This window comes from Mastigoproctus giganteus, chromosome 11 (genome assembly GCF_048544385.1).
Source record: "Mastigoproctus giganteus isolate SK-2022 chromosome 11, ASM4854438v1, whole genome shotgun sequence".
Lineage (NCBI taxonomy): Eukaryota > Metazoa > Arthropoda > Arachnida > Uropygi > Thelyphonidae > Mastigoproctus > Mastigoproctus giganteus.
Genome location: NC_143585.1, coordinates 8,606,902 through 8,634,815, shown reverse-complemented (window position 1 = coordinate 8,634,815; position 27,914 = coordinate 8,606,902). Strand labels below are relative to the sequence as shown.

The window sequence follows — 27,914 nt, the reverse complement described above, 5'->3', positions numbered from 1 at the left end:
TTACAGAAGCAAGTGAAAAGATTTGCAAAAAAATGACAAAACTGGATAGACTGAAGTAAGGAATATCGGTATAGACAGGAAGAAGGGACTTATCGTTACTTTGTAAAACTGACCGAAAGACCAAGATGGCGGGGTGCCGGTATATTTATGTGTGGGTACTCTAGCGGCTCCTAGAGTTAGGTGTGGAAAAAAAATATTGTTATTGTGTCTGTATAGATTGAAATGAAATGAGTGGTGATGATGACTGTATGGATTGAAATGAAATGGGTGGTGATGATGAGCTTGATTAAATACATGATGTACAAACTGCCCAGGACAGTTGAGAAATATAACAGTTTACAAAGTAGCAGTGAAAAGCAGTTAAACTTTGTTAAGAGGAAAAATAGATTGGGTAAAGTTAAAAAGTAGCGTCCCGCTATTGCGTTCGGTAGACTAATGGCTCACAGGACATAAGAAGTAGTGGCTAGTAAAGCAGAAAGATGAATGAAGTAGAGATAAGCAGTTCGGCTGGGGTAGTTCGGGGTTGCAAGCCTGTTCCTATAGTTAGGACCCTGAACAAAGGTGTGGGAGCGCGTACATCATGTATTTAAGGTCAGTTGTGTGAAAAATGTGGTAGGAATATAATGAAACGAAAGTTAGAATTAAATATGATTACAATATATACATGTTTAATGCACTGTGTTAGGCCAATTGGTGGGTACAAGTTTTCTAGACTGTAAGACACCATAGAGGCCTAGTGTATTGTATTTACACTATTTACATACTTGATGTGTATGGGTTTTTTGTTATTAATTAAAGATAATACTGTTAAAACTGATTATTAACAATTATAGCTTACCTTATATATACTTCATTCTAAAATTCCACAAAAAAACCCATAGGATTCAGATTTATAACATCTTGCAAGAATAGTTATGTACACAAACTGGGAAAAACACTTGAACAGCTACTGCACCTCTGTTAAACATCATACATAACAGCAGTATCATAGGCAACAACCCACCAGTATTAAAATCCTTTCAGAATAATAATGTTACCAGTATACAAACTTTTGACTTCCACAGCTTATTTACAAGTATTAACCAAACCAAACTAAAAACAGTACTCAAAGATATATAAGCAAAATATAAAGAGAATGTAACTTGCAATACCAATTACTGGAACAACCTATTGAACTTGTTTATCTCCAAGTATACGACGGCAAAACAGTCTATTAACAAACGAAGGGAACACCCATGGGTAGTCCTGCTTCATGCATAATAGCTAACCTATATCTATATTGGTTAGAAAACTCATTTCCACAGGAACTTAACCTCTACAGATATATATAGATGACCTCATAGTTATTAGCTGCCCTAATTTCAACAAGGATTATGGACACTTATACCCCAATGAATTCAAACTAGAAGAAAACAAACAACAATTATACTACAGCCATTTCCTAGATCGTGAAATTACATAAATAAACAACAAAGCTGCCATCAACCTGTACAACAAACGTGATGCATTCAATTTTAATATAGTCAACCTCACACAGTGGCTTTCCAATATTTCTAGAGGAGTCCATGCCAACGTTATACTAGCGCAACGCATCAGAATAGCAACCATCTGCAGCGATAAGGAAATAACTATCGACAACATCAAAAGATGCTATACAAAAAACTAATTAACAACCATTTTCCTAAAACATATCTTCGCTACCACTTCTGCAAGGCCCTTAACATCTGAAAGCATAAAAAATTAAGGGACATTAAAATAAACAGCATTATCTTTAATTAATAACAAATCCCATACACATCAAGTATGTATATAGTGTATATACAATACACTAGGCCTCTGTCGTGTCTTACAGTCTAGAAAACTTGTACCCACCAATTGGCCTAACACAGTGTATTAAACATGTATATATTGTAATCATATTTAATTCTAACTTTCGTTTCATTTTATTCCTACCACATTTTTCACACAACTGACCTTAAATACATGATGCACGCACTCCCACACCTTTGTTCAGGGTCCTAACTACAGGAACGGGCTTCCAACCCCGAACTACCCCAGCCCAACTACTGATCTCTACCTCATTCATCTTTCTGCTTTACTAGCCACTACTTCTTATGTCCTGTGAGCCATTAGTCTACCCAACGCAATAGCGGGACGCTACTTTCTAACTTTACCCAATCTATTTTTCGCCTTAACAAAGTTTAGCTGCTTTTCACTGCTACTTTGTAAACTATTATATTTCTTAACTATCCTGGGCAGTTTGTACATCGTGTATTTAACTAAGCTCATCATCACCACCCATTTCATTTCAATCCATACAGTCATTATCACCACTCATTTCATTTCAATCTATACAGACACCATAACAATAATTTTTTTCCACACACCTAACGCTAGGAGCCGCTAGCGTACCCACACATAAATATACCGGCACCCCGCCATCTTGGTCTTTCGGTCAGTTTTACAAAGTAACGATAAGTCCCTTCTTCCTGTCTATACCGATATTCCTTACTTCAGTCTATCCCGTTTTGTCAATTTTTTGCAATTCTTTTCACTTGCTTCTGTAAGTTCATCCATGATCTGTAGGCACTACGTATCATAACCACTTTTATTGGCACATTATCTTATAATCTTACCGCAAAATTCAAAATCTAAATTTGCCTTCGTAACACGTGGCTACTATGCACGTGCACCATAGCATACAGAGCATGTCGGAAACAGAAGCAAGAACATTGCTGTCTTTTTCATAATTTCTGGATGACCTCTGATGATGACAATGAGATTGTGAGGGACACCTCAATGTTATTTCATCTTGGTTGCTTTTTCAATTCTTATCTTTATTTTAATTTCCGGTCCATTTCGCCCTCCTTTTCATACCATATATCGCTCCCAGTGTATACCGTATATTCATTAGATCTAATTCAATAAAATCTCCTTCACGCTTTGTACTTACAATATTTTATACAATTTATATATATATATATATATATATATATATATATATATATATATATATATATATATATAAACTACTCTCAGAAGTGGCAGTTTCTCCTACCATCACAATCAGTCACTGAAGCTCCATCCTGTTAGAACGGGATAACGAGACAATTGTACGCATCTAAACTGAACAGACTTCAAAAGTGGACAGGCTAATCCTCACCTCTGAACTTCAACTAATTAATGAACTCCGAATTGATTGTGACAAACATTCCTACGGAAAAGGGACAGCCAACCTGATCAAAAACTGCTGAAGGCTCACCACTTCATGAATGCCAGAAAAATTCCTCCTTATAGTGGCTGCAAGTTCAACTGAAAACTGAGATCCAATTTGTAATTAATTTATTGTTTTAGCTTCTGAGAATTATGTTTATTCCGGCTCGTGTTTATAAAGCCGTGATGGGCTTGCCTGTATTTTTGACAATAAACGATTACTATTTATTTATAACCCTAAACAAATAGAAATTCGTCGCATTACTTTCCCATATGCCCACATCCAAGGTACCTTTGGCATGGTAAGGCCAAAGAAATCGAAAAGATAATTTATATATATCCGATTTGCATATTTCTTGATTTTTGATTCTATATGATGGGTTTTGTGGTATAAATTTCTTAAATGACTCCTCGCACATAAATCAATGTTTTTTACTATTGTAATTGTTACACTTGAGGACTGACTGTCCGGTGTGTTGTTTCAGATCGTCTTCCACGATACCTTGGAGTCCCTTCACGAATACCTCGATCCATCAATTCTTCCTGGAGAGTACGATGGACATCTGGGGCCTCTAAAAGAACTCTCAGTGTACGACAAAGTGGCAGAGTGGCATCCTGAGCACATGAAGGATTACAAATACGGATTCTCATTCAATGCAGTCTAGTTATTCTCTAGCGGCTGTTTTGTTTTCTTGTGTGTGGGCTAAGAAAGAAATGTTCTGTTTCTCCTTATTCTACCGAAGAGATGAATATCTTTAAAGCAAACATTACGGACGCCTTCTGTTGTTTATATAAATTTCAGAATAGTATTTGTTTATTATTCTTTTAAAGACAGCACTATTAATTAAATATAAGTTAAGTAAATACTGTATAGAAAGTAAAGCCAATTCTAAACAACCCTTTTAATGTCAGTGTATTTCTCTTTTTTTTTTCGGACATAATCTGCTGACAGAACATAAATACATTCTTCGTTCGAATGGTGAGAATTTAGCTTTAATCATTCCTTTGAACGAGACGTTCTTCTTCTTCGTGGAGATGTCCATCGATAAATTCAATATAACAACTCTTTATACACCATGATCTCCTAGCGTTTTCATAACGTGCTGTAATAGTTAATTTCGAGAGGGCCGGAATTGATTTCAAATTCATAAAAACATACATTTAAATTTATACGTGGAGCAATCTGGCCTTGGACACTGATGTTCCTAAATAATAATCAAACTTCATTTTTATTTGTACTACCAAATTTAAAATATAGGTGTACATTGGTAAGTGACAAATTCCCTTCACGGCAGAAAATGCCAGGGGATTACCATAAAATGTGAATAAAAGAATGTCTAAAATATACAAGAAAGGTTAAATATACACGAAAAGATGAAATATAAACTGCATTACTCATCACTACATTTCTGTGTAGAGTCCTGGCAATTGCAATACAAAAGTTCATCTTAACATCACATCCACTGAATCAACTTGTGCGAGATATTATTATTATTATTAAAATCAGTTTATTTCCCAAGAAACCTTGGGTCACCCCGAGACGGCTCTGTGCCAGAAGGGTGTGAATACTTACAGACTGAGATGCGAAGAACACATGTACCATAAACAAGAATACAAGCGTGCTCGACCCGAGTCATTTACCCGATTAAATATACAAAATATACAATGATATAAAAAATATACAGTAATATACAAAATATATAATTGCATGAAGACAAAATGTCTTTGTCAAATACAAATCGCCAAGTTTAAAAAGAAAAAAAAGAACATTCATTCATGTCCAGGAACAGGTGAGTATCATAGATTCATTATCTGGTGGCAGTTCTTGAGGATTTCCTTCCTGTAGAGCTTGTCTTCACAGAACCTATCAGGGTGGATCAACGTAAGACGCAGAGGGAGACAGGAGTCGGGGTGCTCCCGTCTTGCCCTCCTCGGGCCAGAGATTAATGTGGATACCGATGGAGCATCAATTAGCCTCGTTATAAGCCGTGCAAGCATGAGGACATTTTTTGTCATGATGAGATGTCCGCAGGGAGTGGTGCCCAGATTTGCCTGTAGGATCTATCTGGAGATAGTTAGGGGGTAGTCTACCACCCAGTTCATCCATCTAAGCAACCAGTACTCTAAACTGAGATACTTCTGAAGGTATGAGGCAGGGGCAGATGACCAAATTTCTGAAGCATAAAGAGTAATCGGAGTAATACACCTCAGGATGTGCCGAACAAGCAGCGATGGCCGATGCACACCAACGAGCTCTTAACGCACTGCCCAAAGAGCCGGTACGTCTTCTGCATCTTCCTGATAAAGTGAGCCCAACATCCCAGGTGAGGCCAAGGTCAGTATGAGAGATGACATTTTGCACCGGTTCCCCGCTAACAAAGATTTGGATATCATTTTTGACTCTCTTCTTGGTTATCTTTCTCTACCACTGACAATGGTAGAGAATGAAAAGGACCTGGGGGTAATTGTGCAGATAGATGTGAAGTTCTCTGAGCAGTGCAGACGGGCTGCAAGAGTAGCTCATGGTGTCTTATCAATGATATACAGGAATTTTTCTAGCAGGGATAAGGAGGTGATTATTCCCTTGTATAAGGCAATGGTCAAGCCACACCTAGAGTACTGTATACAGGTCTGGAGGCCTCATTTCAAGAAGGATGTAGAGCTGCTGGAACGAGTACAGAGAAGGGCCACAAGATTAGTGAATGGAACAAAGGGTTGCTCTTACGAAGAAACGCTTAAGTTTTGCAAATTACAGTTTCTGGAGACTAGGCACCTGCGAGGTGATCTGATAGAGGTGTATAAAGCCTTGAATGGTTTCAGCATGCTCAATGCTAATGGGATTCCTCCTCTTGCTCAGAATAATCACCTGAGAGGGCATAAATTTAAATTGAGGAAAGACAGATGAAATTTGCCTTTAGCCAGCTGGTCGTTGGTTGGTGTAACAGACTTCCATCCTTTATTGTGGAAGTTGATAGCCTAAATAAATTTAAGGCCGACCTGGACAGGTATTTCGAACTAACGGAGGGGTGAAATGGGAGTGTTTTTTTTTTTTTTTTTTGGCCGATGCTGCATAAGCTTGCTTTCTTGCATCATATGCCTCTACTAATTCTAATGCTAATCGTCAGTTGCGCTGATTTGGAAGGGCTCAGATGTAGCCCAATTATGGCAAGATAATTTTCCAAGTTCGATATCTGCCTAGAAGCTTGTTGGTTGATATCATGAATCTGATGATTATGATCTGAGATCACGTAGAACTTCAGATCGTTAACGTAAGAGACAAAATTAGGATTCTGAGCTAGAAAAGACTCTAAAACTGCCGCAAACAGGATAGCTGACAGTTCGCTTCCTTGCGGGATGCCTCTTCAGACGTCGATAGTTATCTGAAAGCCATTGTGGGTCACAGACAGATGTCTAGGAAGTAAAATAGACTTCAAAATTTGAAGTAAGGTTTCTGCCAGGCAGAAATAGTGCTTCAGAATGGTAAAAAGATCTTGGAGGTGTATTCTGTCATAAGCCGATTTCATGTCCAGGAATATGATATCAATCTCTGATTTGGTGTTAAGGGCGCGCTGAATTCTGAAGAGGGTATCAAGAAGATTGGTAGTTGTCGTCTCCTTTGTAGAAAGGAGTAAAGAACAACTGATGGAGAACAAATGAGTAAAGAACAACTGATGGAGATTGGTCGCAGGTCTTTAGGAGTTTTCGGTTTCTTGATCTTTGGAATGGGCTTAACATGGTAAGTTTTCCAAATTCAAGGAACTATTGTAGATTGCAGGATTCGTCTGAAAAGGTGAAGGAGAATGTCAACTATATATGGTCTGAAAATTTTGATAATAAAATGTGGGAAACCATCCGGACCTACAGTAGCTTTGTTGGGTAGTTTTTTGATGACAAAAATTAGGGTCTGTCTAGTTATTTCTATTTCAGTCAAGTGTGCCCTAGGTAACCAGTCCTCCTGCGAGAGAGAGAGGAATCAGAATTAGGAAAATCTGCCTGCAGTAAGCTGAACTGTGCCCATTCTTGAAAAAGCTTTTGGTCAATGTCTAGATGATAATGATGCAAAAGGATCCTTCTACCACTCTTCAACCTATCGAGAACAGCTTGGTTAAGGACCTGCCTTTTCTTTTTTAAGAAGCATGCTCTTTCTTTCTTAAAGATGGAAAGGTCTGAGGGAAGTTGGGTTTTCTGCAATTTCCGGTATTAATTCTGCTTCTTGATGAAAGCTGTCTTAGTTTCCTTATTAAAACCCCAATTCGGCCTGTTACCAATCCTGGTGATTCTGGCTGCACCATGTATTGCAATTAACTTCAGTTGTTCGGACAAGAGCATAACGGCATCCTCCAACGGCTCAAAATAAAGACGCCCCCAGTCAAACCCAATCAAGCATTGGAGAATGATCTCTGGCTTCAGATATTTGGTAGAGAAGGCTATCCTAGGCAATCCAGAGGAGTAGTCCTCAGGGAACCCAAGGGAATTGCTCTGTAAGGATAGTTTACATGCAATTGGCGAGTGATCAGATTGGAATCGAAAGTTTCTAGGTAGAAGTTTGATGTCTTGCAAGTTGTGGAAGATTAGGTCCAGTGCTTGACACGCTCTAGTTGGTTGCTTCGCTAACCGTGTAAGATTAAAGGCCTTCAAGGGCATCCCCGTGCCTTGGCAGTGGCAAATTAAAATCACCTGCTATAACAGTTGGAATTTTAGCATTAAGTTGTTTGCTAACCACGTGAGCAGATCAGCTCTGGAGCCTTCATTGTGATCTGGAGGAATGTAAACCAGGCAGCATTGGATTTGGTGAAGAGGACTCCTCAGCGTCAGGCAGACTGCCTGACTCGTGACCTTCTTGGCGGGAATCGATCGTTGAACAGGATTTCAACACCTCCACCCCATCCGTTAATCCTATGATTCCCAATGTGTTTGTAAGGGGTGTTAAAAGGGGTAAGATCAAGCTGTCTATCTGTCTGTCTATTAACCATGTTTCTGTAAGGCAGATGACATCAAACTCATCAAGCAATAGGAGAGTCTGGGACAATGAAGCTTGTTTTTTAGGCTGCGTACATTCTGCATAAACCAAAGAATCTCTCTTTCGTGTGAATCTGGTAGCATATCATCCTTTTGTAGTTATGGCTGTTTATCTCGACTGGATCCGCTGCAGGCGATCGAGCTGCTCCTCTCTTGGAACGGCTTTATGAGGTCATATACACAGTTGTTGACAGAAATTCACACAACTACGATGCAACAGTAGCCTCGGAGAACCACACTGCGGTTTGTTTCCTATATTTAGGTTTGTTTGTTTGTTTCCTATATGAGGGTCCTTAGTAGGTCAATTCCTATACGTGTTAGGAACTGAATTGATTCTAACGCACTGGCGGTTATAAACCTGTCGGCGATCTTCAGTCTATTGGTCTTCATTCTCAAGGATTTTGTGCCTCTTAAAGCAGATAACAGTATGTGCACTACAAAGCTGCCAGAAGCATGGTGATGATAACGTGTCAGTCATCATTTTGATTGTGGTAATTAATCGTTTCCAGGCAATGATGTCTGGTAAACGCTGCAGTTTAAGCTGCTCAGAGAGCTGCGTAGTTCTTAACTGTTAAGGGAGGCGAGCTTATGGTTTGCCCATAAGCACTATCAGTTGTTCAAGAATTCACTCGCATATATTCTCCTAATGTGGTCAGGGGTGGCTGACGCCCACAATTCGCCGCCATACAAAATGGCCGAATACACTGTGGTTCTTAAATATTGTGCGGTTGTTGTAGTCTGTTTCACGTTTATTGTCCAAGTAGTTCATTTTCTTTACAATCAGGTCAATATGAGATTTAAACGTAAGTTTAGTATCAAATGTGATACTAAACTTATGTTCTGATAATATTGGTCAAAGTAACTCTTCCACATACCTCAAGAGTTCTTATCTGTTACCCCAACTGGACGTATTATCTAGGTGTTCTGGAGGCAGAAACGTTTCAAGTGAGCGGGTAGCTAATGCCAGAGAAGAGAGCCTAAAAAACTTCAAGGGTTGTGTTTGGAAATTTAAATATACAAGAACAGTAAATCTTAATTGTTTATACAGAAACGTTAGAAGTGTCGTCAATAAAATGAGCGAGTTCCAACTGCTGGTTAAAACAAGTAACGCGGACATAATAGGGCTTACAGAGACGTGGTGCCACGCGGAAATTGGGGATGATGAGTTTCAGTACGGCTTGTATAATGTATTTAGGAAGGATAGGTTAGATAGAAGGGGTGGAAGGGTAATGCTTCTTATCAGAAGCAGCCTGAGTGCGACGATGGCCTTCCCGAATTCAAACGTTTCACACACTAGTATAGAATCGGTATGGTGTGAGATAGTTGGAAACAAAGGTATAATGCGAGTAGGAGTAATCTACAGACCAAGTGATTGTGAAGATTATGACAAAAGCCTCTACATGCAAATGGAATGGGCAAGTAAAAGTCAATGCCTTATTATGGGTGATTTCAATTTGCCTCTAATTGATTGGAGTAAATGGGAAGGAAACTCGACATGGGGAACAAAATTTTTAAATCAACTCGATGACTGTTATTTGTATCAACATGTCAGAGAAAGTACTAGAGAAAAGAATATCCTAGACCTCATCATCACACATGAATCAGATGACATAACAGGGCTGGCAGTAGAGGAACCAGTACCAGGAAGTGATCAAGGAGTTCTACGGTGGATGATGAAGAGAAAGAGAGGTAGCAGAAGTAAAAGGCAAAGGAATGGGTTTTAATTTCAGAAAAGGAAATTACGATACCTTAAGGTACTACATGGCCTCTATTAACGCTTTTAAAGCATTAATCACAGATGCCTTAAATGCGTATTTACCATTAAAAAAATACTCCACGAGGAGAGTTCCAAGTTGGATGAATAGTGAAGTTGCCACAGTACTTGAGCTGAAAAAGGTGGCATGGAAAGGTTACATAGCGATAAAAAGCACTGAAGCCTATAACAGCTACAAGGTGATGTTTAATAGAGCCACAGAAAAGGTTCGACAGGCAAAGGCAGTTTATGAGAAATCACTAGCAAACAGAGCAAAGAGGGGGGGGGAGAAAGAATTCTTCACATATATAAATGCCAAGAAGAGCAGGACAAACCAGATCGGACCTTTACGTAAGGGAAAGGGGATAGTATTAAACCCACCAGCTGCCATTGCAGATGAACTCAAAAGTTATTTTGCATTGATATTTACAAATGAAAAGCCTTTTGTGGCAATGGGAAATTGTGGGAGCGAAGTTGAAAATATGTAATTGAAGATATTGAAATTTCGCAAGATTATTTAATTAAAAAACTTTCGCAGGCCAGTAAGGCTCCTGGAATTGATGGAATGTACCCTATAATCTTAAGGGAGGCGGCAAGTCAGTGCCTTGAACCATTGAGGCTGATCATGCGAGCATCACTAGACTCTGGGGAGATTCCCTTGGATTGGAACGTGCCAATGTATCTCCCATACATAAGGGTGGCTCTAAGAGTGAGGTGGGAAATTATCGACCTGTCAGTCTGACTTCAGTGGTAGGGAAAATCATGGCGGCAATGATCAAGGGTGGAATTCAGGATCATTTGGATCGATTTGAAATTCTCAAGGATACTCAGCATGGTTTTGCAAAGGGAAAATCATGTTTAACTAATCCGGTTCCCTATTTTGAAAGGGTCACTCACGAGCTGGATTTAGGAAATAATTTCGACATTGTTTATGTTGATTTCAGCAAAGCTTTTGACTCAGTCCCACATGAGCGGTTGCTTTATAAGCTGGAACAGGTTAGAATCACTGAGAAAATCCTTAGATGGATGGCAGGATGGCTTCAGGGCAGGAGGCAGAGGGTTGTGATGAATGGGTATTCCTCAGATTGGTTTGATGTAAGAAGTGGGGTTCCCCAAGGATCAGTTTTAGGATCACTGTTGTTTTTAATTTTCATAAACGACATCGATGAAGGGTTAGAGGGCGTGATGTCTAAATTTGCAGATGATGTTTAAATTGGTAGAGTAGTGAATGATCACTGTCAAGATGAGCTTCTTCGGAGAGACCTAGATAGACTTCAGAAATGGTCAGAAAAATGGCAGTATGCTTTAATGCAACAAAGTATAAGGTATTACACCTGGGAAACAGTAATCCCAAAATAACTTATTCGCTTGGTGGAGTTCAACTAAACCCAGTACTGGAGGAAAGGGACTTGTGTGTTACGATACGGTGAGACATGAAATTCTCTGAGCATTGTAAACAGGTTGCAAGGAAGGCCCATGGTGTACTATCGATGATCTATCGAACATTTGAAAGTAGAAATTGGGACGTGATAATCCCATTATATAAAGCTTTTGTTAGACCCCACTTGGAATACTGTGTTCAAGTATGGAGACCGCACCTAAAGAAAGACATCGAGTCTCTTGAAAGGGTGCAAAGAAGGGTAACTCGCCTGGTGAGATCGGCAAAAGGGCGTCCTTATGAAGAAAGACTTCGAATATGTGGGTTGCAGAGTTTGGAAACTAGACACCTTAGAGGAGATTTGATTGAGGTGTTCAAGGCTCTGAGGGGCATCAGTAAAATGAATGAGGACAAAATTTTCAAGATTATAAATGATGCTAGAACTATAGGACATAAATTCAAGTTACGGGGGAAAATGTTTAGATTGGACTGCAGGAAGTTTTATTTTAGCCAGCGAGTTATAAATTACTGGAATCAGTTGCCTACATGGGTGGTTGAGGCTGACAGTCTGGGGAAATTCAAAGATCATCTGGATAGTACCTTCGGGTGAAGGAAACTTCGGGTGATAGGTTTAATTTCCTTTTCTTTTATTAATTATTATTATTTATATATTTATTTATTTATTTTATTTTTTATTTTTTTGTTATTGTTCTATTTGGGTTTTTTTTTTTTTTTTGGCTGGTGCAGCATAAGCCTTAGGCTTTCTTGCAGCATGCAGCCATTAATAATACTAATACTAATACTATACTAAATCAACCACGCCTTCAGGACTATGAATCTCGGACAGGATTCCTCCCAAATGATCCTAACATCTTGGAAACGAAGACTATGATGCTGTCCTAGCCACGACTTTTCTACTGGATGTCAATCGACAGCTTATGCCAATGTGCCATACAGGCGATTTGCGCCGGCTCTCTTGCCGGCTACTATTCCTCCCTTTCCCTGGGCATTGGGGAGTAGACGGCTGCGCTGTCCCCTACCCCATCCGCCACTCCGACTTAACCCTCTGGTGGGGCATGGACATGCCCCACTTTAACTGGAGCTGTCTTCCCTATCCGCTCCATACTTCTTTCTATCTCCTCCAGTCTTCAGTCTCCCACCCTACTCTACCTGCAAGCAAGTGAATGCCCCACACAAACTAAATTCAACAATCTATAATCAATTTCGCCCACCAGGCTGCCGTAGCCTAGTGGTCAGGCGCGCGGGTGCATAAGTACGCGTGCCTTGAGTGACCGGGGTTCAAGCCCGTGACTACTGAATGCGGTGCTGTTTCTTGTATTCTGTGTATCTTGTAAACTCCACTGACCGTTTGGTCGTCCCGGAGTATAAACAGAAAATTTATTTTTGGATTTCTTCCAGCGCTTCCCCGCTACACTACGCAATCACCCTTTTTACACTTATCCTTGGATACGATCGGATACATGAAAGGTTTGTGCTGACCTAAGAACTAGACAAGAAAATTTCAAATTACAGGTAAAAGGCTTGGTCTGCACACGAGGAAAAACGGGATTGGTAGAGTCCTGTGGGAGGAGGTCTAACGAGGGAGAAAAAAGTTCAAAGTCTTGAGTTGAGGGAAAAATTGAAAGTAATTTTTTTTGTGGTTGGAGTTCACATCTCGTGGTAGCAAGATGAAGGAGAAAAAGAATTAAAAAATGGGGGAGAGAAAGGGGTAGTGAAGCGTAGAGGACGGGAATAACTGCAGACTTAAAGTGATGATGTTTTTTTGGAAGTATGGAACAGTGGGAAACATGTGCGTCGAAAGTTTAAGGTTAAGGTAAACGTGCAAAAAAGAAAGCCTGTCCGGCACGGGAGGCAGGGAACGGCGTTCCTAGCAACGAAATCGCAACCTGTACCTCTGAAGAAATGGTCCGTTAAGAAATGGCCAGTTGTGCAGATATGTGAGCCAAGAATTCCGGAAAATTATCAGAAACAGATTCAGGAGAAAGCGGATGAAGGAAACCAAAAACGATAGTATTAGTATTAGTATTAGTATTAGGATAGCCGTAGACGAGAGCGTGGAGAGCCTAAGATGAAAGCCTGAATCTTCCCTGAAGAAGAAGATAGAAGAGATGAGCGATATATTCTAAGTTAACAAGAAGGACTGTTAGTACAATAGTAGGGAAATTAATGAAAGAGGGTAGCACTAGAAAGTAAAGTGAAAGATAAATTATCTCTGAGGTAGATATACTAACAGAGTTATTATGTTAAAAAGGAGGGTTAATGTATAATGCAAGGGAAACGAAGGAATGAGTAATAGATGGAATTGATGTACAAACAGCTATAATGTGTTAGAAAGGAAAAATGATAGAAATATTGAGTATTGGGCACATTGAGAGGGTTGTGAGTGTATAATGTGTTAGAAGGAAAGTAAGGGGTTTATAGAAAGATTCTAAATATGCTTTAAATGATGGATAATTAAATTATATAAACAAATCTGAATATATTGTATAATTGAAGAAGATTTGTGTACAATCGGTTTATCTGAATGATTAGTAACAAGGAGAGAAATTAGGATACTGAAGATTTGTCTACAAAGTATATTGTATCTTCATCTTCACTAACAGAAGTATATCGTGAATGATGTTACCGTCCTGAATAAGGTAAATGTTGGAAGTGGTCACAGAATGGTAAGATGTACACTTGATATAGATGTAGGAAAGGAAAGGAAAAAACTGACTCGAGTAAATAATACAAAATATTTTTGAGATAACAGAAGAGGAGAAAAAGCAGTATGTACTGGAACTTAAGAACAAGTTTGAGTTTCTGCAAGATTGCTCAGGACCAAGATATCGACGAGGAATATTACAACTTTCTGAAAGTGATAAAGCCCTAGAAACCTATAGGGAAAAAGAAATCCAAAGAAGAAAAAATTAGTCAAGAAACACTTGTCATGATGAACCGAAGACGACAAATGAAAAGCAAGAAAAACACTGACAGGGAGAAAATTGAGTATACTGAGTTATGCAAAGCCATTAGAAAGAGACTCAGAGAGGACATAAGAAGATTTAACACAAGAAAAGTAGAACAAGCATTAAGGGAAAACAAAGGATTTAATTCAGCAGTCATGAGCAGTGATACAGGAAGACAAATGATACTGAAACTGAAGAATAGCGATGGTGTACTTATAAACAGCAGAGAAGGCATAATTCAAATAGCAGAAGGCTACTATAGAGAATTATACAAGGAGCGAGGGAATGATGCCAGCAGTGGGGAAGATGGATCGCAAATTAGAAACACATGCGACATGCCCGATATTCTTCCTTCATTGGAAGAACATGAAGGTGTGACGCCTAAGCAGTGGAATAATGCAATCATAGTTTTGCTGTATAAGAAAGGAGATAAATCAGAAATTGGAAATTATAGACCAATTAGCTTGTTATCCCACATCTACAAGTTGTTCACAAGGGTCATTACTAACAGATTAGAAAGAATACTTGACGAGAATCAACCGAAAGAGCGAGCTGGCTTTAGGACAGGATTCTCAACTATGGATCACCTTCAGGTAATATTACAGCTAATGGAGAAAGCAAATGAATATAAAACACCATTATGCCTGGCTTTTGTGGATTATGAAAAGCCATTTGACTTCATCCAGCATAAGGCAATGTTTCGGGCACTGGAAAGACAAGGCATTGATATCCCATATATTATGATTTTGAAGAAAATATATGAGAGTGCTATCTCCTTTATTAGACTAGACAAAGACAGTAGGAAATTTAAAATCGAGAAAGGAGTTAGTATTAGTATTAGTATTAGTAACGGCCGTATGGTGCAAGAAAGCCTATGGCTTATGCTGCACCAGCCAAAAAAAAAAAAAAAAAAAAAAAAAAAAATCCGAACAAAACAATGATAAAAACAAAAATTAAATAAATAAATAATAATAATTAATAAAGAAATAAAAATAATAAAATGAAATTAAAAATTAAATAAAAAGGAAATTAATCCTATCATCCTATGCGCTTCCCTTACCCGAAAGTACTATCCAGATGACCTTTGAATTTCCCCAAACTGTCGGCCTCTACCACCCATGAAGGCAACTTATTCCAGTAATTTATAACTCGCTGGCTAAAATAAAACTTCCTGCAGTCCAATCTAAACATTTCCCCGCGTAACTTGAATTTATGTCCCCTAGTTCTAGCATCATTTATAATCTTGAAAATTTTGTCCTCATTCAGTTTACTGATGCCTCTCAGAGCCTTAAACACCTCAATCAAATCTCCTCTAAGGTGTCTAGTTTCCAAACTCTGCAACCCACATATTCGAAGTCTTTCTTCATAAGGACGCCCTTTTGCCGATCTCACCAGGCGAGTTACCCTTCTTTGCACCCTTTCAAGAAGCTCGATGTCTTTCTTTAGGTGCGGTCTCCATACTTGAACACAGTATTCCAAGTGTGGTCTAACATAGGCCTTATATAATGGGATTATCACGTCCCTATCTCTACTTGCAAAAGTTCGATAGATCATCGATAGGACACCATGGGCCTTCCTTGCAACCTGTTTACAATGCTCAGAGAATTTCATGTCTGACCGTATCGTAACACCCAAGTCCCTTTCCTCCAGTACTGGGTTTAGTTGAACTCCACCAAGTGAATAAGTTATTTTGGGATTACTGTTTCCCAGGTGTAATACCTTACACTTTGTTGGATTAAAGCACAGCTGCCATTTTTCTGACCATTCTTGAAGTCTATCTAGGTCTCTCTGAAGAAGCTCAGCTTGACAGTGATCATTAACTACTCTACCAATTTTAACATCATCTGCAAATTTAGACATCACGCCCTCTATCCCTTCATCAATGTCGTTTATGAAAATTAAAAACAACAGTGATCCTAATACTGATCCTTGGGGAACCCCACTTCTTACATCAACCCAATCTGAGGAATAGCCATTTATCACAACCCTCTGCCTCCTGCCCTGAAGCCATCCTTCTATCCATCTAAGGATTTTCCCAGTGATTCCGACCTGTTCCAGCTTATAAAGCAACCGCTCATGTGGGACTGAGTCAAAAGCTTTGCTGAAATCTAAATAAACAATGTCGAAATTATTCCCTAAATCCAGCTCGTGAGTGACCCTTTCGAAATAGCGAACCAGATTTGTTAAACATGATTTTCCCTTTACAAAACCATGCTGAGTATCCTTGAGAATTTCAATTCTATCCAAATGATCCTGAATTCCACCCTTGATCAATGCCTCCATGATTTTCCCTACTACTGAAGTCAGACTGACAGGTCGATAATTTCCCACTTCACTTTTAGAGCCACCCTTATGTATGGGAGATACATTTGCACTTTTCCAATCCAAGGGAATCTCCCCAGAGTCTAGTGATGCTCGCATAACCAGCCTCAGTGGTTCAATGCACTCGCTTGCCGCCTCTCTCAAGGTTCGACAAGGAGACACAATATCTCCGAAGCTGTTTACTGCTGCCCTTGAGGAAGCTTTCAGAAGATTAGAGACTGGTCGCAGAAAGGAGTCAATGTGAACGGAGAGTACCTAAACCATTTACGATTTGCAGATGACATTGTGGTCATAAGCCACGATCCCAAAGAATTAGAGGAAAATCTTAATCAGTTATGCCCAGTTAGTAAGGATTGAGTTCTGAAGATGAATATGGCTAAAGCAAAAGTAATGATGAACAAGTATGCCACAGAAAGGGAAATAATGATTGGAGGACCAGTAATTGAAAAGGCGGAGTCATATACTTATCTGGGACAAGTCATTAGCTGTAATAATGATAGATGGCTGGAAGTCTAGAGAAGAATAAATTTTGGATGGATTGCATTCAGGAAATATAGTCAGATACTGAGGAGCAATATCCCAATTTGTCTGAAACGTAAAATAATGAACCAATGTATATTACCCACCATGACTTATGGAAGTGAAACTTGGGCACTCACCAAAAGAATGGAAGAGAAGCTGAGACCTACACAGCGAAGAATGGAACGAATTATATTGGGAATTAGATTGTTAGATAAGAAGAGAAACACATGGATTAGGCAGCAAATTCAAGTAAAGAACATTCTTATCAAAACTAAAGAACTAAAATGGTCTTGGGCAGGACCCATAACTCGAAGACATGATGACAGATGGACTAAGAAAATAACAGATTAGTACCCAAGAGGAGCTAGAAGAAAAGCTGGAAGACAACGGCGGAGATGGATAGATGAAATTCATTTCATGAGTTTGTGGGAAGTAAATGGATGGCCATTGCACAAAACAGAAGGAACTGGAAAGTTGCTGGAGAGGCCTTTATACTGCAGTGGATTGAAAATGGCCGATGATGATGATATTGTAACAGTGTGGTGAGAATAAAGAGCTGAATGATGAATGTAGCATTTTGATTATTACTATATGAAACAGTATTGTATCCAGGAGTAAAGGAAATAGGTACAATGAATGCATAAGTGTTAAGAGTTAATTAAGGAATAAGGCAAGAAGAATGAATCATGTTTTTTTTATATATATATATATAATTTTCAAATCAGATTAACTAGTGATGGGAAGCTGTAATAAGTATAATAAATGCAAGGTATCTCTGGGTCAACTTTGTATATTATGATCATATGCTGTCTAGTTCAATTGTATATTATGTTGTATATCGTATGTAGGTAATAAATTTCATGTTTTATTTTCACTTTGAGTCCTGTTATTCTAAATAACGCACGCCTTGCTTGCCTGGTTAAAAGTTTGCTCTTCCCACAATTTGGCGAGAGAATCCTGGAAACTGATTAGGGGAAACAAAAGAATTTACCCTCTCACGATCCGAGAATTTTCAATGAGATATACAATGTATACCAGTCAGGTGGCAAAAAGTGGAGCCTTGGAAGGTGTGAAGGCATCTAAAAAAATTTAAATAAGATTTCTAATGAAAGGTAAAAATAATAATAAATCTAAATAAGATTACCAATAAAAATAAATAAATAAGTATCAAAAAAGGTAGAAAATATATAAGAAATAATAATTTCTCCCCCCCAACAGTCACAAATTGTAACACTATTCTTACACATTCCATCCTAATACAGATTATTAATGAATTTTGTTCACGCACCATCTTTTGAATCTTCTCAGCAATTATTGAGGAGTGTTTTTTTTAAATAAAATTATCAATTCTCTTGTAGTACCTGCTTTGAACATTAATTTAAAGCGAGTATAGAATTTTTGAAAGATATTGTTGCATGCTTTGTATCATTATTACAAGTTAATATTACTTCGAATGATTAATCTGTTCAATCATTCTTCAGGTCCAATAGAAGATAATTATTGCTTATCTTTGAAGCAGCTATAATTTTCAACAGGGAATACTTTCAATAACAATACAACAAAAGTTGTTAAATAGCTTTTGTTCTCGTAATAGGGTTCTTTAGGAGCATCAGCGAGGTCATATTGCTCCGTGTACGTTTTCTGTAAATTGGGTGTGTTTCGTGGTTGATTTTCGCTTTCCTGGACAGAAAACCCGAGTTTCCGGGAGAAAAAACCACGATACCTTCGCCTGAGACATAGTTCAGCTTCTTTGTGAAAAAGGCCCATAAAAACTCCTCCCCTCATCGATGGGAGTCGAACTCAGGTCTTTTCCACCCCGTGTGGAAAAGCGATCCTACCAACTGTGCTACCCATGAGGTCAAATAGCTCTGTAAGCTCGTGTATAGATCATATTTCAACTAATATTAATTTATCTCAAGTTACTTCTTACATTTTGGAAAATACTTTTCAGGTCATTACGCTACCATTCGTGCATATCATTCTCACCCACCTCTGTAGCCCAGCTTTACAAACATCGAGACACTTTACCCTTTCAGCGTATCTTTCACCAAAAGTATTCTATGAAAGAGTTAATAACTTTATAGTAGAGGAGAATAGGAATGATTATGACAATATTAACAATTTGTGTAATAAATTAATACAAATTATTAACAATTGTAGAAATGTTAACAAAAACCTCACCTTTAAATCAAAATTCGGATGAAACGACTCTTTCTTCCAGAAAACCTGATAAACCTTGAATTAATCTTAGAAATTTTTCTTTGATCATTGATTTTAGAAAGAGATACCTTTTATAAAAAATTTGGGAATTCTCCATCAAAAAAAATGTTGCTACAAAAAATGCAGAATTCTTTGGAATAAGAATTTTGAATTTTTTTTATGAGTTAATTAAAATCGTAAACCATAACCGCATCATCTTAATGTCAATGTTTATAAATTATATTTATTGACGTAAGAATAGTCCTAATTTTTGATGTAGCTTTAAATTTCTTTCTTGCATTGCTGCACAGAGCACTGTTCCTCTGTGTTTGTGATGTGACTGACAGATGGCGTTGAGAACAGCTGTTGGAACTCGTTTCACTCGCTTCAAGGTCCCTCTTCAAGGTGTTTTAGCAACAAATGCTCTCATATAACGCTTGGTTGCTTAATGTTGTTTTTTCTAGTATTTTCCTTCCACCCAGAGTTTATGTTGGTGGACCAGTTTCCGAAAAACAAGACAGTGCGTTTCTGAATGGATATCGTACATTTATGAACGTGTACTTCAGTTATTTGCCTTCGTTTTGTAATATCTGTGGCCTCCTCCTGTTAATGTGAAGCGCAGTTGAGTCATATCTATTCTGATCTCCAAAATTTTGAACAGCACTAGCCATCTGGATGTTCTGAGAAAACAGGTTCATTATCTTTGTTCATTATTTATTGTTATTATTATAGAGAGTGTGCACCTTCTGTGAGTAATAATTAAATTCTAATATAATAACAATAATAACCATGATGTCGGAGCTTTTTTTAAAGACGCGAATGCCACTTGAGAATATTGAGTTGTACAATTTCAGAGGTAAAATTAATCCACTTTTTTTCTGACGTTGTATCGGAGGGTTTCGTCCTTTCTGACCACAGGAATCGAATAGTGGTAATTAAATCCGAACCCAGAGCAAGCATTTTGAAGTCGAATTAGCACAAGACAATAAACGTACTGCAACTTAACGTATAGTTTAAATTTGTCTCAGTATACTTGATGTCCATAGGAGAATGTATTGTCAACATTTAATATCCAAGATGCCTTTTGTTTGAATTTTCTTACTGAGAGTAGCCCTTAAGGGCCACCCTCAGTAAGAAACTTGAAGCCGTCCAGATGAATTTTATGCGCTGATTAACCATTAGAATCCCCTCAATTACCACTGCATTTACTACGAATCCGTCTGTACATATTTCAATCACCATCCGCTTGAATACTAAATTTTCACAGTAAAATAGTAAAAACAAAATGAAATAAAGTTAGCACGTATTCCTATTTTTATAGGAACAGTTAACCGGACAGCTTTTCAGAACCGATCGGTACTTTGGAATGTAATGTAACATGAACAGCAAAATACAGAAGGCATATACAACGGTTCAGTCCTTGACAGCTATTGGAAAATGCTGTAAACACAAACTGGTTTCTCATGATTGTCAAAAAAATAGCTATGCGGAAAAAATAATAACTTACATTACTTTACTAGTTGAAAAGGAAGAAGGAAGACAAAAGGGGCTTGAAATAGAAAATTTTTGAAACGAAAAGCGGATTAATGAAAGAGTTTGTTTTTATTTATTTAGTATGCGACATCACCGATGTGTTCCGGTAAGTACCATTCAGATTCCTTGGCATCATCACATTCTCGGGATGGTTGGCATTGATGCTCAAAAGGTTTCGGAAACCAGAGAGCTACTTACTAAAGTCTGTTTTCCTTAGTGCAGTTTAACTTAAGTTTTCCAACAGGAAAATTGTTGTTTACCTCCGTACTTCTTTCTGAACAGAAGGCTACTATCCACTTTAACTGGCCTTGTGAGTTATATTTCAGTCAGATCAACAAACGTCGACTCAGTCCCTTATAAAAAAGTCCTTTTATGTACAGAAATTTGGGATACATTAATAGGATTGTTGTAAATCGATTCACAATCTAGCTGCGTTGTAAACTGATTCATTGCAACTCTATTCATTCAAATCAAGATCCAAACCAAAGAATGTAGGAGTGTGGCACCAGTGATCAGAAACTCTTCGATCCTTTATTTGATGCAGACTATTCTAATTATGCATCCAGTACACCATTTGATGACACCAGTTTTCTGGTATACACTCTGTGTATTCCTGTTATGTTGGCATCAGCTCGTTTAATTAGAACTTCATCATATTTATTCACTCCTGACGTTAATATAAAAAGATCTTATTTATTTTTTTTTTTTATGTTGCTTGTAATCCTGCCACTTCCAATTAGTTACTTGTGTACGAGATGTAGCAGTTAAGTTCCCGGACTGCCACAGTTTGAATATAAACGGAAATGGTGCGTTGTAAGTCAAACTTCCTCCAACAGATGGTGGTACAGAGTTGGTTCAGTAGGCTGACATATTGCAAGTAACAACCAGCATCGTTAGTAGCGTTAACCTTCCTTGTCACAATTTTGCATTGGAGAAACGAACGAATATCAAGTTCTGCTTTAAATTGGGGAAATCTTCAAACAGAAGTGCATGAATGTTAAAAACTAGTTGTGGTGGGGATGAAACGTTAAGTCGTACCAGTGTGTTTGAGTGGTATAAGCGGTTCAAAGACGGATGTGAGAATTTGCGCAATGACCCAAGAAGCAGGCTCCCATCAAACTCTCGAAATGAGACAGAATTTCGGAAAACTGTAGCTTGACTCTCAGGATAACTATATCAAATATTATCAAGGATAACTATATCTGATGACTAAGATATGAACAAGGCGATGATTCTTCAAATTCTGTATGAAGATATAGGGAAAAGGAAGGTCTATGAAAAATTTGTGCCGCACAGAAGAAGCAAAGAAAAATGTCAGCATGTATTCGAAAACTCCATCCAGGAATTACGATTGTCAAGATAATCCTAATTTCCTCGATTGCATTATCACTGAATATGAGTGTTGGGTGTTTCAGTACAACCCAGAGACGAAGCATCATAGCATGCAGTAGACTTCAAAATCATCATGGAGACCCAAAAGGTTTTCGCGATCAGCATCATCCTGATACTGATCATGGTTTTAGACAAACAGGATATGATTCACAAGGAATTTTTATAGAAGGGAAGAGAGTCGGTGCAGCGTTCTAAGTACAGGTGCATTTCCAGGGTAAGGCCGCAATTTCGAGAGAAAGATAGCGCTACTTGTTGCACACAATGCCCCCGGCCATTCCCCACTAGTTCTGAAGACATTTCTGAAGGAACATGGCATTGTACAGATCAGTCATCCACCCTACTCTCCCAATCTAGCACCAGCGGATTTCTTCCTCTTTCCCAAGGTTAAAATTTCTCTCAAAGGAAAGAGATTTCAGAATGTTGAAGACATAAAGAAAATCGTAACCTCCGAACTGAATATCATCGCTTTGGACTCCTTCGCTGAATCTTTTCAGAAACTTTCAGAACAGTGTAATAAATGCATTCAATCAGGTGGTGATTACTTTGAATAAAAATTAAACTTTATGTTCTTTTAATTGCACAAGTCCGGGAATTTTATCCCACAGCTGATAAGTTCCAACAAGCTCTCTACTGCCTAGTACGAGCAGAGTGCTAATGCCGATCCTAAAAGATTTATCAAGGCCAAAAAAAAAGTGTCACGAAACGATTCTTCAGTCTGCTTCCTCAACGATGCAGGAAATCTAGCGCTTGGCGTGACTGACTCTCCGAAACAGTTGTATTTTACTTTTTTACATCCATCTCTAATTATAATGTTTATCTATTTTAATTTTTATCTATTTTGAATCGATGAAATAATTCTCGAGTTACCCTATTATAAGAAGGTTTTTTTTTTTTTTTTTTTAAATCTGTATTTTGCTCTTATATTTTACTCTTATTTCAGCATGAAGGGTCTTGCGTCAGTACAGACCGATGCAAAGCGTCTCTTCAATTCATCCACAACATCAGCTGGGTTATCCAAGACCTTCTCACACCAGTACATAAGAGACCTACCTAAACTGGCTTTCGTCTTCTTCTTTGTATTAACATACAAAGTGCACAAATCAGTGCTTTCTTTTTCGTAGCCTTATTCTCCTTATCCTTATCTATGGTGCTGTTACAGATCGATCATCTTGTATCTGATGTAGCCTTCAGTACTTTTCGTAGATCGTATCTTTTTCTGCTCTATTAAACCGGCTGGTTCTGCATTCATCCATTTAGGCATCCTCCTCGTGCATCATTTCCTTAATTACTATGCACGGGTATGCTCGTATAGGAGTTCATGGCTCCTGTGACTTTTAGTGTTAAGGCATCTTGTAACTGAAATGTATTCGCGCTCACTCCTTCTTCGATCCGCCCAAATAATAGATGTCATATAGCGCGCGCCTTATACTGTCGTAGTCGCCCTCTTCTGAAATTAAAACCCGTGCCTTTACCTTTAACAACTGCAACAGCTTTCTTCATCTTCCAATTAATGATAGCTTGATCACTACCTGCCAATGGTTCCTGCATTGTGAGCTCTATAATATCATCTGATTTCTGAATAATGTTTGCTCAGGTCTAGAATATTCTTTTCTTATTTGATCTTAATATGTTGGTACAAATAATAATCAAGTAGTTTATTTAAAATTTTGTTCACCAAGTGAGTTTCCCTCCCACTTATTCCAGTCAGTCCGGAGAAGATTGAAGATACCCATAATAAGACTTTCAGCCTTGTTTGCCCGTACCATCTGCATGTAGAAACCCTCGTCATACTCTACATATTCTTCTGGTCTGTCAATTACTCCCTCTCTCTTTATACCATTGCTTTCAACTAACTCACATTCTATGCTGGATGAAGTAATGTCCGACTCAGCAAAAGCTCTTTTCACGCTTTCTATAAGAAGCATGACTCCACGACCACTTCTATCTTCTCTTTCTTTCCTAAATAGATTATATATAAATTTAAATAAATAAATTTTCTGTTTATACTCCGGCACGACCAAACGGTCAGAGGAGTTCACAAGATATACAGAATATACCATAATGGAACTCGACATTCCTAATTTCCCGGTGAGACATCACGTTTCTGTCAGCCCTATTATGTCAACATTAATTTTCCTAATCAGGAGAACGAATGCAGCCATTTTATTGACAATACACTGACATTACTGAGGCCACAGTAAAGTCTAAATATTCGTCTACTATGGTTTATTACTCTGGCGCACCCCTTGAAGTTATTTTTCCCTCTCATTTAAAACGTTGCTACTTTCACAACATCATACGAACATCACGAAACTACTAACTAGAATACTTGAAGTGAGTGCAAGCATTACTTTAGCCAATATCATCAAGTAATCGAGGATCTATATTACCCCTCTAATTAGCAGTTTCCCTGAACCCTTAAGGTATCCTCAATGATACTGGCAAAAGCAAAAATCCTTGCACCACCTTCGTTCAAATGAACACCGTGTCTACAACATACGTCCTTCTTCCTATAAGGTCGACTACTTTGATAAAAATCCTCTCCACCAAAGCCTTGCAGAGTCCCTCAAGTCTTGAGTTAATCCACAATACTCTCAGCTTATAATCATCGTTTATGTAAAATTTTGTTCACCAAGTGAACAAAATTTTAAATAAACGCTGGTTCTGCATTCATCCATTTAGGCATCCTCCTCGTGCATCATTTCCTTAATTACTATGCACGGGTATGCTCGTATAGGAGTTCATGGATCCTGTGACAATTCTTTTCTGCCACCCGAATCGAGGGTGTGTCACTAAGCAGATCGAGACCCGGCGAGTTCCCAGTTGCACCTGTTTCTAGGACAAGTACTTGTTTCTGCAGTGACTCATATTCAGTTCGTAATGCACCAATTTATAATTTGCGATTGGTACATTCTTTACATTGGATGCAAAGAAAAGAATTGTCAGTTGAGCTTGGTTTGTCAATTAGAGCGAGATTAGAATACACTTCGCAGGCATACAATCGATGAACTCATGACTCATATCTGAAGTGCCTGCTTGCTCTTCCTTCTGAGTCATGATGTCCTTGACTTTGTTTTGAAAGTCGATCTTGGTAAAAACATTATTTAGACAAAATCTGAACTTCACAAAGATTACAAAATCGAAATTTTCAAATACAATGTACACCAGAATTTAAATTAACAATCTACTACAGAAATTAAATTGTACACCAATACTTTATCCAATAACGAAATTAAAATTAAATTACAGAAGTTACCAGAAGAAATTTAAAATATCAGAACTGTTTTAGAAAAGCTAAAGATTAAATTTACAAAATGACATAGAAATTCATTTCACAAAATTACTGAAATCAGATTTAAAAGTTACAGAAATAAAATTTTAAAAAAATGTTGTCTTCCAGATACTTGATGTAATCGCCTTCAGTTTTCACGCCTCGTCCACTTAATAAAACTCGTCCCCTTTTTCGACTTTAAATGTTTTTGTCAAGAAAATTTTTACCGTTAAGTGATTTGATATTTGATTATCCTTTAAGTCTACCTCTTTGTTTGCTCAGCCAAACCTACAAATTTGATCCCAGTTTTAAGTTCTGTTGCAGAATTCATCATCAAAATCTCTGAAAATTTATGCCTTTTATAGATTCGCACTCTGTTTTGTCATTCCTTTTAAAACTATAATTTCCTTTATTAAAATTTTATAATTTTTAATAAAATTTAGGCGTGGCTTTCCTTTGTTTCAAAATTTAGCATTCTTTTTTCAAAATTTACCATTTACTTGTTACGCTTTCCTTTGATTTAAATGATAAATTATTTTTTCTAAATTATTTTACGTTGTTTATACATTCCTTGGTTTAAATAATGCATTCCTTTACTTTTAAGTTTGATCTCAATATTACAAAATTTAGGTTATATCTTCGACCTGATTCTACTTCTGAGGTTTCTATTTGGTGTGCTACTCCTCCTTTTATCCCTATATGTATAACTGAAATAAATACCATCTCATACGACCTCATCAAAAAAAAAAAAAAAAAAAAAAAAAATAGAAAAAAAGACAATTCACACATCCGTACCGTCCAAGAATTTCTCCATTTCTTCCTTGAATTTATTCAACCCAACCACTTCCACAACAACAGCAAGAAGCCTGTTCCAACGATCAACCACCAGCTGGTTGAAGGCAAACTTCCGCACATCCATCCTTCAACCATCCTCCTCCACTTGAATTTATATCCTCTCATGTGTAGTCTCAGCAAGCGGAATAAAGCCATTAAACAAGCAGCTTACTCAATCCATTCAAGGCCTTAAACACCTCACTCAGTTCTCCACACATGTGCCTAGTCTCTAGACGCTGCATTTTGCACAACTGAAGCCTTTCTAGATGAGAGCACCCTTTTGTTCCCTTCACCAGTTCGGTTGCCCTTCTCTGCACCCGTACCAGCAGTTCTACATCCCTTCTAAAGTGAGGCCTCTAGACCCGTATGCAGTATTCAGTATGCGGCCTAACCATGGTCTTGTACACATGAATAATCACCTCCTTTTCCCTGCTAGCAAAGTTTCTGTATATCAATGACAAAACCCCATGATCTGTCCTGGCAGTCTGCAATGCACAAAGAATTTCATATGTGACTGCATAGTTACCCCGAAGACCTTTTTCATTCTCCACCTCCCTGAGTGTAGTACCACACAATTGGTAAGTTACTCTGGAATTACTGCTACCCATATGCAGTACCTTGCATTTGTCAATGTTCAACTTCAGTTGCCACTTCCCAGTCCAACGACCCAATTTTCGTAGATGTCGTTGTAGCAGCTCAATCTGATGACTGTCGTTAACCACCCTGCCAACCTTTGTATCATCTGCAAACTTAAACATTAAGCTTGAGAGTATTCCTATATTACACTGTGACGTAACGTTCAATTCGATTGCATTTTTGGGTTCTGTTAAAGTCAATTTATAGATCGAGCTAGTTTGGTTTAATAATCGATCTAATATACAATATATAGACACATACATAACGAAATTCGTTCATTGCACGCGTATACAGTGCAAGAAGCTGAGTTCAGCTTTCAGAATTTTCCCACGCAGGCCGAATTTGTAATTCCATCACGGAATTCTGATTGAAATGCTTTCGAAAATGAAGAAGGAAGTAAACAGGCACTTTGCCATGTGACAGGCGTGTAGAGAGGGGACGAAGCAAGGATACCAAAGAGAAGATAACATCTAATGGAGGCTAAGTAATGTTGCTTACCTTGGAATTTCAAGTAAACGAATCAAGACTGCTGACGTCATTCTTCTATTATCGTTAAAATGTACAGGTTTTTTATCTCTTGTTTTTTATCTCTGCGATTTTTATTCATATTTTTGCCTTGTAATGCTTCGGCCTTTAATTTTTAATTCCTTAATCTTTGCTTTTGATATGCACGGTTCTGTGCTTACAACGTCAGGCTAAAGTGTAACAGGTTTCCTTTAAGAAAAGAAAAGTAGCTTTAACTTGCTTAGGATCGTAATGTGGAACTCGAGCTGAACAGGGCGGTTTAATTTTGCTGTATTTTTATCGAAGCTAGCGCGATTAAAGCAAAGATGTCTGCCCTGCTCATTTGTTGCTTAATATTCAAAGAATCTG

At 38.0% G+C, this 27,914-nt stretch overlaps 2 protein-coding genes across 2 annotated transcripts in view; both read left to right on the top strand.

Moving 5' to 3' along the window:
* LOC150077687 (alpha-tocopherol transfer protein-like) overlaps window positions 1-4,043 on the top strand; it is a 46,057-nt gene extending 42,014 nt beyond the window's left edge. Inside the window, exon 7 of the mRNA XM_090385468.1 lies at window positions 3,699-4,043. Within this exon, the coding sequence (XP_090241594.1) occupies window positions 3,699-3,878 (180 nt within the window). The 3' untranslated portion in view covers window positions 3,879-4,043. The remainder of the gene's footprint in view (window positions 1-3,698) is intronic.
* A 15,776-nt stretch (window positions 4,044-19,819) lies between these two features.
* LOC150077686 (retinaldehyde-binding protein 1-like) overlaps window positions 19,820-27,914 on the top strand; it is a 41,724-nt gene continuing 33,629 nt past the window's right edge. Inside the window, exon 1 of the mRNA XM_090384682.1 lies at window positions 19,820-20,067. The gene's annotated coding sequence lies outside the window, so the exon portion shown is untranslated. The remainder of the gene's footprint in view (window positions 20,068-27,914) is intronic.